General features: G+C 51.2%; 5 protein-coding genes across 5 annotated transcripts; 3 read left to right on the plus strand and 2 right to left on the minus strand.

Moving 5' to 3' along the window:
* Positions 1-3,563: 3,563 nt before the first annotated feature.
* BDW70DRAFT_44034 (arrestin family protein) lies at positions 3,564-5,976 on the plus strand. The gene is made up of 5 exons (XM_073744016.1): positions 3,564-3,957; positions 4,028-4,171; positions 4,237-4,555; positions 4,606-5,034; positions 5,086-5,976. Exons 1-5 carry the CDS (start codon positions 3,896-3,898, stop codon positions 5,923-5,925), a joined length of 1,794 nt encoding a protein of 597 aa, XP_073596368.1. The 5' UTR covers positions 3,564-3,895; the 3' UTR covers positions 5,926-5,976.
* An 806-nt stretch (positions 5,977-6,782) lies between these two features.
* Positions 6,783-9,112, plus strand: BDW70DRAFT_135261 (PH domain protein). Its single transcript, XM_073736657.1, has 4 exons — positions 6,783-7,316; positions 7,386-7,511; positions 7,583-7,675; positions 7,726-9,112. The coding sequence occupies exons 1-4, from the start codon at positions 7,182-7,184 to the stop codon at positions 8,935-8,937; spliced, it is 1,566 nt and encodes a 521-aa protein (XP_073596369.1). The 5' UTR covers positions 6,783-7,181; the 3' UTR covers positions 8,938-9,112.
* A 176-nt stretch (positions 9,113-9,288) lies between these two features.
* On the minus strand, positions 9,289-10,736 carry BDW70DRAFT_44121 (uncharacterized protein). The gene is made up of 2 exons (XM_073744017.1): positions 10,227-10,736; positions 9,289-10,150 (listed from the first exon to the last, which is right to left on the minus strand). Exons 1-2 carry the CDS (start codon positions 10,619-10,621, stop codon positions 9,406-9,408), a joined length of 1,140 nt encoding a protein of 379 aa, XP_073596370.1. The 5' UTR covers positions 10,622-10,736; the 3' UTR covers positions 9,289-9,405.
* Positions 10,466-11,465, plus strand: BDW70DRAFT_135264 (uncharacterized protein). Its single transcript, XM_073736658.1, has 2 exons — positions 10,466-11,001; positions 11,180-11,465. The coding sequence occupies exons 1-2, from the start codon at positions 10,852-10,854 to the stop codon at positions 11,291-11,293; spliced, it is 264 nt and encodes an 87-aa protein (XP_073596371.1). The 5' UTR covers positions 10,466-10,851; the 3' UTR covers positions 11,294-11,465.
* Positions 11,466-12,567: 1,102 nt separating this feature from the next.
* BDW70DRAFT_167870 (MFS transporter) lies at positions 12,568-14,481 on the minus strand (the record flags this gene model as incomplete). Its single annotated transcript, XM_073742334.1, has 3 exons — positions 12,568-13,917; positions 13,965-14,206; positions 14,257-14,481. The coding sequence occupies 3 exons, from the start codon at positions 14,479-14,481 to the stop codon at positions 12,834-12,836; spliced, it is 1,551 nt and encodes a 516-aa protein (XP_073596372.1). The 3' UTR covers positions 12,568-12,833.
* Positions 14,482-15,320: the final 839 nt, after the last annotated feature.

Below are 15,320 nucleotides of genomic sequence, written 5' to 3' on the forward strand. Positions count from 1 at the left end.
GGCCAGCCCCAGGTGGCAATATGCCGGTCCCGACATTCCAAAAGAAATGGTGAATATATATATAGTTACCACACGTCTCAAAGCCACCCGATCACTGACACAAACTCACGCGGATTCCAGCGAGTTTACTAGAACAGAATCACAGCGCAGGCAATACGATAAGAAAGATAAGAAAGGTAATAAAAAGTGGCAAAACAGACGTGGTTATCTCGCAAGTCTGAATCCGACTCTTGAGCCAGCAACTCTTAAGCCCTATCCTCGGATGCTCAGCCTAGCCCGAAATTTACCATGACCGCGCAAGTCGAGTAGTAGATCCTACCCTCGCAGGCCTACTCTGGTCAGAATGAAGCGAGTATAGCTTAGTACCAATCTCGGGACCTCGGCGCGTTAGCCTTACACCAGTTTGACCTATACAAAGATGTATGTATGCCGATTGCCGGTACTCGGGAACCCGATGTGACACAGATACCGATGTTGATAGGGATCCGCACCTCAGAACCAAGAGGCTAGAGCTGATACGATGGTGATAGTGACGAAGGATAAAACACTCGAGGGGAAAGTGGATGTTGTTCGGTTCTGTTCCAGACTTCTGCTGAGTACCCAAAAAGCCACGATCTGCATCATTTGCCAAGTTAGGATTCAGGAACCCGAAATGAACCCGCCAAATGCAACCTTCCCGCCTGTTCTGGCTGCCGGTGACGGGAAGATTTGATAACAAATTCCTAACTTCCAGCCCAACATCAAAATTTTGACCAAAACCAACTTGACCAAGGATAAGGAGTTGAGGCCAGCCCGGCGGGCCTCGAAAAACCTGAACGCCAAGTGGAGTTTACGGCAGAGTCCGTCACAGGAATCCGATAAGCGCGGGTAAGTAGGCCTATCCACTCATTTCGCCTTTCTTTTCTTTTTCCTACTAGAAAGCGGCTCTCGTTATCGCAATCGCATCATTTTAGGGAGTTGTGACTGGCGGGCTCAGCTGCAAACTCGAAACTGGGTTCCTCAATTGCCCACCAGGATTTATCACTCAAAGCACGAGTCTCAAAATTTCCAGCGAGCGGGTCCAGGATTTCATTCCTCATGGAGACGCCGCGCCTACAGAGCCTGCAGATATTTCTCGCCAGTGCTGGTGAGATGAGTGAAGATTCGGCATGCCGAGCGCGACCGGCAATCCGTGCTCCGGAGGCGATCTAGACCCGGTTAGTCTTGCGTACGATTTTTGCATAGATGTGGGACAGAGCTGCAGGTTTTGAGCTTGGGCTTTGTTATCGTAATCTTATGCGTGCCTTATAGGCTGCGGCCTGCAGCCTGTCATACGGTAAGAAACGAGCACGAGTCACAGCTCTGTCAGCCACCACCATTATAATCTTAGAAAACCTGAGTTGTATCGAATCAGCAGCCTGACTCAAGGCGACTAAAGGCTAAGGCCTATCGCAAATTGCGCCATGATTGCTCCACCCACTACGCAGCCTCGAAGGTCCCTTTCTAAGTGGGCCGCTCACACTCGCATGGCGGCTTTACCCGGTAATTTCATGGGCCATGGCTGGTTACCCTGCAGCATGAACCTTGGAAGGAACTGGGCCGCGTTCTAGAAAGGAAATAGCGGTTGACACTGACATCTTGGTTGAGCTCATGATTGCGCGGTTCATTATTGAAGTGTTCTTAATTATACTAATTATAGCTGATCTGATATACTCAGAGTAGACAAAGGATTGGTTTATTGGCTTGTTATTGAATGGAAAACCTTTGGTCATGATATCATGTTTTGCGTCAGATACCAGGCTGAAGAACCTGCTGGTTGACAGCGGTCTGAAGGTTGACAGAGTTGGACAGAGTGCCATTTAGACCGTTTCAGGTGTTCTGTCTGATGCGCCGTTGCCTAGGTACTGGGAATCTGTACGCGAAGGTCATGGCGATCTACTCTGAGTACAGTGCCGGAGTCCGCGACAACCCTCCGGATCATGTGCTGGGTTCCGGAAGATCCCGACCATACGGTATATAGCTATAGATATGCGTTGTCTAGACGATAATATTGGAGGAAATTTTCATGCTAACAATTTGTTATTGTGAGTCGGTGAATTAGCGGTGCAAAATCCATCAGACTCATACGTAATTCGAATCTGTTTTGCCGGCCATAGCAGGGTGTCCGGTAATACAGAGGAGTCATGTTGCGCACCGACTGCCGAGATCCATTGACATGGCTGTCGGCGTCGATCAACCGCACCACCGCCGGAAAGACGATCCTTGACCTGGCCTCTTCATACTTCATAAGAATAAGCTCAGATTCGTACAACTGCAGGTCGAGAATCAATTCTCAGTCTCCTGTGTAGTCAGTCCTCCAATTATACCCAGGGATTGTCTGTCTTGCTGGCGATCCCAGTACGGTTTCATCGAACCGGTCTTTTCCTTCGTTGCACTGAGAGTCCCTGATCAGTGCATCTATAGTCGGTGGATAAAGGAGGTGACGACTAGTCTTCTGTACTTTGTACGAGCCAGGAGTAGGAGGTTCACCGAGCACCGAATGATCTTCGTGCTCTCCACTGTGGTTTTTGCAGCAATGAGCTTAGCTCAACCGTTTGAAGACTCGACCCAACTCATATTGGTTGAATTCAACACAAATAGGCTGTACGGATGCATTGTTTCATGTGAGGCTTAAGGTCATTTCCGTCATTGCGGTCATGCCACACAGACGATCATCAGGCAATTCTGCGGACGCGGTGCGGACATGTGTCAGTCGTACTACTCAATCGCCCGTACCTATTAGGAGGATCCTTCTAAAAAGGGCATCTTCCTGATACAGTCATATCTCAAGGTCAGAGTTATCAGTAGAGAGCAAGTAGATTGGCGTTGGTGTAACTTCCAGCTATCGAGGTTGCACAACAATTACCCGCCCCACACGTTGCCTGACAGCTCGCCACTGCTGACCTTACTCTATGGTAGAGGCACTAACCTTGGCAGTACGTATTTCTTACTGCTGAGGTAGTATGCAGAGGTGTATACTCAAATATGTCAGAAGGGGACGATCAGGGAATTGAGAATCAAATCGAGTCGAGAAATACATGGAAGGCGCAGACTCATGACAGCACATCGACGCGCGCCCGCCCATCAAGCCCCCTGATAAACAGGGCCGGCAACGGTGTTCCCGTTAGGCCACCGATTTGGGCGGACGGGGATGAGAACGTGCAAGATAAAGCCGGAAGATCCATGGCCGAGAAAAATATTACCCAGGACTAAGTAATCGCCAATATTTCGCAATCAGATAAATATACTGCCTGGCCCTCGATCTTACTCTTACTCTATACAGTACTCTCGGGCCCTGACAGTCCCTTCACTGATCTTGGACATTCCGGCCTCTCGCCTTGTTTCCTGCTCGTCTATTAGTCTGTCTTGTCTACAGTCTGTCTATTAGCCTATCTATCTGTCTGTCTATTTGTCTGCTTGCCCTGCTTGAGGCTTCCAACGGGTCTGTCAATCAGCCGCTTTCTTCAGGGCCGCGCTTTGCACTCTACCGCATGTTCCTCGAGATCGGTTATCGATTCCGGTGCAGAACAATACAGAAGTAAAATTTACCAGCTTAGTCAACTGCATCGCATCATTCGCTCCATACCCCTCGCCACGCCACAGCCCGTGCCGATAAAAAGACCCATCGCAGAGTGACGGAAACGGCTGTTTTGGACCCTCCCCACTTCAATTCATATCCTGGTGGGACCCGAAGATCGGTGCTCAGTGCCCTATCTGTGTCATACTTTTTTTTTTTTCCCTTTTTTTCGCTTTACTCCGCCGGCCTTGGTTCCTATATTTCAGCTGGTCCACCCCCCTTGTGAGTGCGATAGCACCTCTCTCCTTCGCACCGTTTCTGTTGGTGCCCATACTTTCTTGTTGCTGCTCTGAGTCCGCCATGGCGCTCAGCTTCTTCAGCGGAGGCGGCAGTGCAAGTCATGCAAAGTACTTTGATATCCGGTGAGTTTCTGCCGTCTCGGAATCTCGGTCCTTGGCCCGAACTCTGCTAATCCGTCCCTCCGTCGCCTAGACTCGACGAGGACTACATTGTTTTTCGTGGTGGTGAGCAAGAAGCCGCCAGTGCCCATCTAAGCGGAAAGCTCGTTCTCTGTGTGTCGGAGCCGATCTCTATCAAGCATATTCGGTTGCATCTCACTGGTATCTCGCGCGTCTGGTAAGTGCAACATTCTTTGGCTGGGTTACTTCGGCGAACGGTCTGCTGACAATGGATTTCACTAGTTGGCATCTCCCCTCGAGCTCTGCCGGCGGCGGACGCAAAAACTGGAGGGAGCGCGTATTCTACGAGAAGACCTGGAGATTCAGAGACGCGGGTAAGAGTAAGACCGAGATTCTTCCGGCGGGCAACTATGAATACCCTTTCGACGTCATCCTAGAAGGCTCCATGCCAGAGAGCGTCGAAGGGCTTTCGGATACCTACGTCACGTATCGTTTCAAGGCCGAAATAGGCCGCAAGTATGCGAAGGACATCGTTGTTCGACGGCCGCTCCGCATCATCCGCACCCTGGAGTCTAGCGCCCTGGAACTTTCACACGCTATGGTTTGTGGTTCCATCCTCGGTATGACGGTCACATGCGCTGACAATCACAGTCTGTCGAAAATATTTGGCCAAACAAAATCGAGTACTCCATTAGCACGCCCACCAAGGCCGTCATTTTCGGCACGAGTATCCGGGTCGACTTCAAGCTGATCCCTCTCCTCAAAGGACTTGGCATCGGTCAGATTATCTCGCAGCTCATAGAGACGCATGACCTCACCCTGAATCCGGAAGATCCAGATGCGATCCGCAACACATACAAAACTACCCGCACGATAATTAACGATGAACATACGATAGACGAGGAAAACACCTTAGAAATAATAGACGAAGCTGCGGAAGGGTTTCAGTTCTCGCGTACGCTCGACCTGCCCAAAACCCTGACGCGATGTCTGCAGGATACAGACACCAGGGGGATCAAAGTGAGACACAAGTTGAAATTCAGAGTGCAATTACTCAACCCTGATGGGCATATCAGTGAGGTACGGAAAGGATAGCCTCCTGTTGTATGGATGCGCTAACCACAGTATCAGTTACGGGCTACTTTACCGGTCTCGATATTCATCTCCCCGAACCTCGCGATTGACGACAACAACAACCTTGTCGATTCAAGCCCTCAGACGACCCAAAGAGCGCTTGATGATCTCGCCCAGCAAGCGCCTCCTTTGTATGGGGAACACCAGTTCGATCAGCTGTACAGCGAAGTCGATCCTTCCGGCTACCGCACCCCTGGTCCTGGAAGTGGTCCTGGTACACCTTTCGGCACGCTCAGTCGCAACCTATCCGCCGAGAACCTTGCATCCATGAATGCTATCACCCACACCGACATCTCCGCTTCAGCCTTGCACAATCGCTTGGTAAACCTTGATTTGCGCGGACATGGTCGGGTATCGGCATCAGAACATGATCATCTCGGTGTTCCTTCAGACAACGGGCCCCCCTCGGGCTCTAACACACACGGCTCCAACACCCACGCACCCGGAAGCCCCGAACTTTCGCGCAGAGCCTCGGACGAAGATGTCCACGACAACATACCCTCGGGAATGGCAACACCGTTCATCCCCCACTCTGCTGAGTTGGAGACGCTCAGTCGCGTGCCAAGCTATTCCACCGCTGTCCGTTCGTCTGTTCGTCCGCATGACAGCGATCTGCCAGATTATCAGGCCGTTGTTGCTGAAACTGTCCATATGTCAGCTCCCCAATCCCCCCAGCAAGCTCACATCCGGGGATCTGGTACTGGTCGCGGATCGGACTCTTATTTTAGCGCACCCATGGATTTCTTTCACCGACCTGCTTTTCTCCATTCCCGAAGTCATAGCCATTCCGACGACGAACGCAGAATTCGTCTGACGCAAGCACGGGGCAGGGCTTAGACATTTTTGCTTTCTATTCGACCCGCCATGGTGACCTACTACAGTCTTAACGATACCACGTGCCTCTGAAACAGATACCCGCCGCCCTATTCAACGGCCCGTTATTGAGCGATTCCACCCACCGCTGTTCCAATGAAGCCGGGATTCCACCACATAATATACCTTTGAACGACCACGTCACCAGCGCGGGACGCTGATTTGCATATATTTATAGAATCTCCTAATCTTCCACTCAACAAAGTATCCCAAAGGATCTCATCTTTGTATTTATATTCCAGCATGTCCCTCTGTAAAGGCGATTGTTTTGAGATCAGGGAAGATCTACTGGCGTTTTAACATAGACGGACTGGGCTGGGGTGGAAATTATGCCAAATAAAAAGGAATGACGTAAATCAATAATGACTCCTTGCTTTGAATCAAATTTCATATATGAACTATGAATATGAAGTAATAGGCTATAAGAATGAGACGACTGCAAGGTCTCGGCAGCAGACGATCACGCCTGTTGACAGGGCCATCTAGACATTCTTGCGTGGTTGTTGATCGACATTTCAGCGGATCTGAAGATCTTCCGCAGAATTCCATCTGCGATCTGGCAAAGCCACATCCACTCGTGCGAAACTGATTATCGGGGTTGTAAAACTAGACAACCTCGATCTAAGCCTGTACCTGAAGATATGGTTCCCGCAGTAAGAGCGTCGATCCGACAACACAGCCACACCTATGGTCCCCAGAGATGGCAATGGGCCAATGCTGAGCTCCCAGCTGTATAGGCGCCTAATTCGGCAGTTTTTATGGCGATCATGTCGTCACTAGCCCAAGGCGGTGAACTGCCCCTCCTGATCACAAACTCGACCTTGACCGTTTGCATCATTGAGGAATTCTTTGGGATGCCCCTCGACGTGGTTCCGAATTGAGCTCTCATTGTTCTGGCGGCTGAGAACTTCGCTTCTCTCCAGATCTCGACTTCGTTGGTGCTTCACTATTTCTAAACTTCTCCGGTTCTCCCTTCACTTTCCGAGTTGGGGCCCGACCCACCCGTCCAGTCCACTTGGCTGCTATCATAAGGAGCCTTGACCCGGCCAGACTTCGAACTGCTGAGCAACATCAATTATTGTGGCTCCGGCGCTGCCCCCTTTCCACAAGCACCACTGGTTCCTCAGCCATTAACTGTGGCTTAATATTCGGCCATCTTGATCTCTTAGGTCCCAATTATTATCGTTGAGACAGCTACGTTACGCCGATAGTCGCTCAATATGTCGGCTACGTCTAGTCCGGTGGAGGCGAGGCTTCCGACCCGGTCCAACACCTTACGCACTGTGAGTACGGGCACGGAGCGCAGGGCGTCTCTGAGCGACGATGAGGCCATCCCTGAAGGTGATAGCAATGAGGTATGGCGCTCACACTGAACTTGTCAATCATAGAGTATGGGTTCGGGAACTAACGCTGCGTTCGGGTAGACTACGAACCTCCTCGTGGAGCGGCTTCGTGCTTGGAAGCATATGTGCGGGTACCTGGAGGATTATGTCTCCGTTACCGCCAAAGTGCAGAAAGGGTTGTCGAAGGATTACGAGAAAGTCTTGAAGGTCTGCTGATCAATTCGCGATTTGTGATATATCTTTGTCCTTCATTGGATACTGATTAGGAGGACTTGTAGACGGTCAACGAGCCGCTGAAGGAGGGTCACCATTTCTCCCAGAGTGCGGGTGGAGTTGCGTCGTTTTTCGAAAACATCCGTGCCAACACTCAGGTATGATGTCGATTGGGAAAAAAAAGGGTAGGTGCTAATATGGAGCCTAGGGGATGATTAACTTGTATGCCGACGGAGAGAGAAACCTTAGGAGCTCTGTGCTTCCGACATTGGAGAAACTCCACAAGGAGATCAAGGCCAAGGCGAAGGAGCTGCAGACCGGTGCTTCGAAAGGTGCAAAAGCCGTTGAGAAGGCCCGGAATGTCACCCAAAAACACATTGAGCTTCTTGGCCAGCAGACTGCCGCTTTGGATTCAGCAGCCGGGAACAAGCTGGACACCTCACATGATCCTTACATTGTTCGCCGGGGCGTTATCCATCGTCTTAACAAGCAGTTGATTGAGGAGAACAACAACCGGCAGGAAATCATCACGGTGCAAAACAACTTCCAGCAGTTCGAAGCTCATGTGCTGCAGACCATCCAGGCTGCAATGGAACAACTGGTCGTATTTATTACTGGACAGACCGAGCGCCACAAGACTCTGTACAGCGATATTCTCGGTAATCTACAAAGGATCCCAGCTGAATTTGAGTGGGTAAACTTCATGACGAGAAATGCTTCCTCGCTCGTTGACCCAGATGCTCCGCCGCGGTCGATTGCAAACATTACCTTTCCCAACCAGGACCACCCCGCCACGCAGCCGCTAATTTCAGGAACGCTGCAACGGAAGTCTCGCATGGCCCTCAAGGGTTACAGCAGCTTCTTCTACGTCGCCACCCGTGCCCGCTACCTGCACGAGTTCAAAGACAATGACGACTTCAACCGCGACCCGTCTCCCGAGATTTCCCTTTATCTCCCAGACTGCCATATTGTCTCCGTCGATGAAGTCAAAAATACCTTCACAATCAAGGGCAAGGATGTTTCCAGCAACGCTATCGGTAATGCCTTTCACACAAACACCGAGTTTGTCTTCAAAGCCATCTCCGCAGCCGAGGCAAAGGAGTGGGTGAACATTCTCAAGGAGGCCGCGAAAGCTCCGATCGCAACTACCACTGCTGCCGCCGTTAGCCCATCGACCGGCATCTCGCCAACTAGTCCTGGCGCAGCGTCCGCAGGCGCTGCCTCCCCTGTCCAGCATCCCGCATACGAGAAGGAATCTGGTGCGGGAACTCCGCCAGCTGTTAGCCGCACCGACACCACTGCAACAACAGCCAGCACTGCTGAGAAAGTACCATCTCCTGTTAGTGAGAAGACCGAGGCTGCGGCCGCTGCACCATCGACAGCTGCTGCGGCTGAGAAGGCACCCCTGGAGAAGTCGTGATTGGGTATACCTACGTATTTACGTTTGATGATCTGTACTCATATCTATATCCCTTTTAGTATATATTTTTATCTTGGTTGATTAAATATCTTATCCTTTAATCTCACTTCGTCCTTCATGATTCTCTAGAATAATCATTCTGGTGGATAATGGGATTGTCTTGGTCTTGCTGGCTGATGAGGTATAAATAATGCGTTACCTATGACATGGAAAGAAGCTCGGAACATTCATTCGGCCCTAAGCGCTAACCAGGACTTATATTTGCAGTTTACAGAAGGCCCAATCATATAATGGATGCGTCATCGTAGCGCCGGATTGGTCTAATGTGCTAGGATCTGGATGGGTGAAAACTTGTATTTACTTAGGCTAAGAGTATGCCGGGGGTTAGTGTGACATCGCACGGAATGTACAATATACGCGCTATATCCGTGATCGCCGAGACAAACTGAATGACCATGGAGGTAGGGACTAGAAATCCTCAGGACTCTTCAGATCTTCCAACTTCTGCGACAGAAACCGGCCTAGCGCTGCTGACTTGGATTCTAGAGCCAGGAGTATGGAGGGTGGGGTGGAGAGGTTGAGGCTTGCGAGGCGCTCGAGATCGCGGGATCGGTCGACTTCGTATTGCGATTCGAGTTGCGCCTCTGTCATGTAGCCGCCGGCGGGGGCGGCGGTTGCTGTTGCTGTTGCTGTGGACGCGGATGAGGAGGTATTACTTGTGTGGGGGCTTGTGCCATTAATATTGGCGTTGACTGCGGATTGAGTTTGAGGTGTTGATGCGGCTGTTGATATTGTGCTATTGTTGCCTGTGCCTGAGGCTGTGCCCGGTCCTTGCGCTGACTCCGTCTGTGTGTAGGCCGCTGATTTTGGGGAATCGGGCTTAGAGTTTGCGAGGATCTGGTTTTCGGGAGCTGCGTCGGCGAGCTTCGATGGTCCCACAGCGGCAAGGAGGACCTTGTCTGCGATTTTTGTCACGACGGCGACGAGGTCGTCAAGCTCGAAGACGATCGAGCCTACGTCGCCCAGGGATACCGATTGTGCTGTGACGTATGATGATGGGTGGCTGGCAGGGTTGACGCCGGTGAGGTTTCCACTAGAGGCGTTCTTCGCGTAGCATGTGTACGCAGCGCCGTAGGTAGCGCTCAGGTTACGAAGTTGGCGGGATGGGAGGGGGGAGGCGTAAGCGAAGATGGCGCCGTTGGTGGCGAAAACGCTGTATGTGCTGTCAGCGGCGAGCCTAGTCTGAGAATCCTGCGTGGGCATGCGCATGCGCATGCAAGGGGACGCACAGGATGGATGTGATTTCTGGCGGCGAAAGGTTGTCCTCTAACAGCTCGGAGAGGGCCTCCGCGTCCAGCATCTTGATATCGGGTAGACCGGGGATCATGGTATCGTCGTGGTCGTAGCACTCTCCAACTACGATGTCTTCTTCCGAGTTGTCGTCGTCTTCGTCGTCCAAGACCCAATCCTTAGGTGGTGACCACAAACAGTCTTCTGGGAAGAAGAAATGGTTATCCCAGTAATCCTGATCGTCGTGTTCGTATTCTATAGGGTCTGGCGAGTAGTCGAGGAGGTCCTGGGCGTATTTGACCTGACTGCGTGCCCAGTAGGGACGATGATGGGAGTCGGCAAAGCCGCCAGGTTTAGAGAAACCAGTGTGCACTGGATGCTTGAATTCAGCCATTCTGCCGTCAAGTGATACGGGAATAGCAGCAAGATGGGAGATAAAAAAATAGAACAAAATAAAATGAAGTGATATAAGGGAGATGGCTAGGATATTATAGATGTCATCGACGGATAGGCAGAGATGTACACTCAAATAATAAAAGTCAACAGTCAACGTGACACAAGGCTACACAAGAAGGGGGGACATGGCCTCTTTTCTCTCCCAGCTGGGAAAGAGCAGCGGCCGCCATGCAAAGCAAAAGTCATATCTCCCAGTCAGAATCGGCAAGATTGAAAGCCAGGCGCGCTCTGAGTTGGTTTAAGAACGTGGGGAGAGGCTGGGTGGGGGGCGCGAAGCTAGCAAGCCAAAGGCTACATACAGTTGTCGCGGCATCGTGTCTGATGGCACCAAATGAGAATGAGGGATAGGGAAGATCCGGGGACCAGGAGCAGAAAAAGAAAACCAGAGCGAGACAGACAGCCAATACGAAACGAAAACCCAAAAAAGCCAGAGTGATGTGCAGTCGGGCAGATGCCAGAAACGACGGGGTCGAAGAGCAGAGAAAGATCCACGAACCTTGCAAACTGTCAACCTGTCAGAGCTGACGCTGCGCAGCAATATGGGCAGAGTTATTGCAGCCGGCTGCAGACGATGGAAATGTCTAGTCAGAAGCGGACGGTGGTCGTCTAAATGTTACTGGAAGATGTGCAGAGTGAGACTGGAGTCACTGGACTGTACAGAGCTGGAGCAAGTCGAAGATGGAGCTAGAGCTAGCGGAGATATACTAGCCGTTTCTGGCAAAGCGCAGCGCCGCTTTTAAAGTCTTACACTTCTCTGGCAATCCCACTACTGTCTTCTCTCTGTCTATCCGCACAAGACGAAACCTGGAATAACTCAACAAGTCATCATATGATCGCCTAGCTGTCATGATGGGCCCTTCTGCGCTCGGGACCCTAACTTAAAAAAAAAAAAAGAAATTACGACAGCCGAGCTAAGCGTCATATTACTCAGAGAAAGAGTACCGATGACTGTTGTCCTCAGCCGGAGCATTCCTCGCCCAATAATGAAGCCCGTCGCATCGCTCTTGCTCCCACTGCTGGCACGAGCCCAAGAAGACACGGCGACACGAATGCGCATCTCGGGTATCGGGTGTTGACTGCGGAGTCAGTGGTGGTGAGCCATTTTTCTCAATCGTCAAGCCGCATGGTTTCTTTTTCTCTTTTCCTTCTGCCTTGCTTCCTTGCTCTAAAGCTCTATTACAATTGCCTGACCCGTGAGTCGCCAGTGGCTCGCCGGTGGCTCGCCCTGGCTAGGGGCTCTGGCCCTTCCGTCTCCCGTTCTCCGCCATGCCGAGGGTCACGCCGGTTCTTTCTCAGTCTGGAATAGCCTGAACTGGCGTTGAGATGTCAGATTGTCGTGACGCACGATGCGGCATGTACTCGGCATCCAAGAGACTTGGCTTCGCTTTCTGAAGGGTCTGAGCTGGGCAATTGGGGACAAATTGGGGACATGCTACGTGTTGCTGACGGGTTTTCCAGAAACTTGCTCTGCTGAGTACTGATCACCAACCAGTCATCAGACCCGCAGCTCCAGTTCGTTGGCGGTCTCATGTCTGCAGCCTGCAGCCAGTCTAGCATCACGTTCTGCACTATGCAAGGCCGTTCAAGGATTGCCTCTGGGATAATGCGGGACGTCATCCGACGGGATAAGCCTTATTTGCAGTCAGCTGATGCCCGGCTTTGTTAAGCCATCTTGCAGTCGTGATGGCAAGACGTCAGGGCTCACAGAAGCCATCCGGATCGGTGGAGACACTGATGCTGTTAAAGTTCGACGTCCGAGTGGACTCACGTCGCAATCCCACTTTAAATGAGTTCTTTGATCTGTGACAGCTTGCGGGGACTGGATCGTCGACCCTGCAAGCCGGGACATTTGTTGTCACCCCACTAATATTTCCCGTTTCGGCGTTTCTGGGCGCACGTGGGCTCAAGGAAGTCGGCGGTTCGTTACATACTCGGGACGCGCTTATAGACTACACGAAAGCGCTAGGCCCCAGTTGTAGTGCCTTCCGGATGCAGTAAGATGTGATGGGTATGAGAGAACCAGGCTCCAGCTGTGCTAGTTGGCTCGGGACTCAGCTATAAACTGAAACGTTGTCTATCTGTCTCTGGCACGTTTCTCTCGGTCAGCACGAACACTGCAGCACGGCTAATTTGGAAAACTACCTACTAAACTAAACAGTCCTCTTCCCGCGACTCTCAAAAGGTAATGATAAACTCGTGATGATCAACGCCGCATATAGTCCAGCACAGATAAACAACGGCACCGTCGTCTGGACATTTGCATAGCTCCCGACCAAAACACCCACGATCCCACCCACTCTGTTGAGGACAACGCAGAGACCATACCCCGTCGCCCGATGAGAACTAGGTAAAATCTCCGGCGTGTAAGCGTAGATTGTCCCGTAGTAAATATTCGATGTCGCCGTGATGGCCGCTGAAACCCCCACGTTCTGCGCTGGCGTCTTGATCTGGGTATAGCCAAACTGCAGCGCTGTGGTGATGGCGGCACCGATAGCTAAAGTTCGTCGGCGCCCAATTAGCCGCAGCTCAACGAGGACTGCCGCAATCACGGGTCCAATCAAGCCTGCTACCTGGTTGATGGCGTAGTTCCGCCAAGTAATGTAGTTGGAGTTGTCGCCGGTGTCTGCGCCGCGGGATTGGAGGTAGTATGGCAGAAAGACACTGTACAGCGGCGACACAGTTCCAATGAGCAGCCAGTTGATGATGATCATTACGGTCGAATATGTCAACTTCTTTGTACTAAACAGACCCGTGAAATGGCTTGCCAGGCGCAGAGCTGAAAAGGCGGATTTTTCTGTGCCCTGCACACGGCCTTGGGATGACAGCTCCTCTAAGGTAAGACTAAACGGACGGTTGTACCTTTTGGATAGGCTGGAGAGAATCTCAATTAGCTCATCGTCACGATTCTGGCTCACTAGCCACTTGGGTGTCTCTGCCATGCGGATCAGAACGAGGCGCAAGATACTCGCAACAAGTACGAGACCGCCGCAGGTAATATGGAGGTATCTCCAGCCCATGTTCGCGGCGCGCGTGCATTCGGCGACAGTAGCATCAGGATCGCAGCTATAGTTGCTCATGAACGCCCACGCCAGTAAGCCAGTAATTGTGTATCCAACGGCCCACCAGACGGCCAAGAAGGTCACGAGCCAGGAGTGAGATACCGGAAGAAATTCCAGAAAGTTGGTTGCATCCAAGACATAATTCCCGCCTGCTCCAGCTGAGTATATTGCGACCCTGACCGATTAGCCCATTAAAAGAAGAAAGGGATGGGAATGACAAACATGGCGCAAAAGGAGATGTAGTTTGGCATCCCACCAGCAATGAGCACAAATGTGGCGCAGATGAAGAGGCTGGAGTTGAACGCCAGCTTACGGCCGATGACATCGGCAGAGAAGCCCCAAACAGCAGCGCCGACTAGAAGACCGATCTGCGATGCAAGAGCCACTCCGGCTATATGCTTGCTTGGATTGCCGAACTCTTGCGTCACGGCTGGCTGAGCGATGGACTGGCAGACGACGAGCAGCTAGGGATGTCAACATTCAAGTATCAATCAGTCGTTAGTGAGAGGTATACCGAGTCGACCGCGTACCCGAAGCCATTGAGAAAGAACAGCTTCCACTGGAAAGGAGTCATTCCGATCTCGTCGATTGCACTGTTGACCGATGCCATCTTCTTGGCCAGAACCTCATCTACGATTGCCAGCTCTTTCTGTAAGCCGGTATCCTCACCCGCTGTTGGCGCATGATTCCCCTCCACCCTTGACTCTGTAGTAAACGGATTTTTGATTAGAAACGACATGGCAAATGTGGCAACTGGGATAGAGAAAGTGAGATCTGTAATAGATAAATCTCAGGGACCATCAGTATTTCTCGGGTATGACGAATCTGATCCTAGCAATGAGTGATCGAACGTGCTTTGATGTGGCGATGAGGTGATATTACTTCCTGATAAACAGAACTAGACTGCTAAGTATAAAATATTCGAAGCTTCTAATCCCTGTCCAGCATAATCGTAATCTGAAAAGGAGACTGAAGCTGAGAAATCCTTCACTCTATATTTAACGGAGGGAGGAGCGATGAGTACAACCCGCCAGTCCTTAGCGGTGAGGTATACCATAATGTCAAGTACAAGACACTGCGGAAGAACTGCCCGGAACCAGGTGACAAAACCTAAAAGCATACCTATCTTTTACGCTCACATGCCTTCAAAGATTCCAGAATAACGCAATATATAGAACCAACCGTGCTTGTCGAGAAATGAGGAAATCTTTGGAGGGCAACCCAGAAGGCTCGGCAATCTTCATCCCACCTAAATCGTGATGGCCAGGTCGTCGAAACAGTGTGCGAGAATACTCAATCTATATCTGCAGTAAATCAGAGTTCTCTTGACCTGCAGCATGACCAGTGCTTAAACTGGCTTCGCAGAGAAGGTCCTCTCTCAGCGCATCAATGTTCCGGTACAGGAAACCCAGTCCCGGAGCATCGTGCACGCATCCTTTGCAGATACTGAGAAGAAACCGCTGCTTTCTGCTGCCTCGAAAGTGAAGTATTTGACGACATCATTGAGACTGAACCACATATTATCAGCTCAGCAAGCTTGATGACAAGATGGCCTGGTGCTGGTAGCCGCTGAGGTAG

The sequence above is a fragment of the Aspergillus foveolatus genome, assembly GCF_047715535.1.
Source record: "Aspergillus foveolatus strain CBS 279.81 unplaced genomic scaffold BDW70scaffold_21, whole genome shotgun sequence".
NCBI classification, from domain to species: domain Eukaryota; kingdom Fungi; phylum Ascomycota; class Eurotiomycetes; order Eurotiales; family Aspergillaceae; genus Aspergillus; species Aspergillus foveolatus.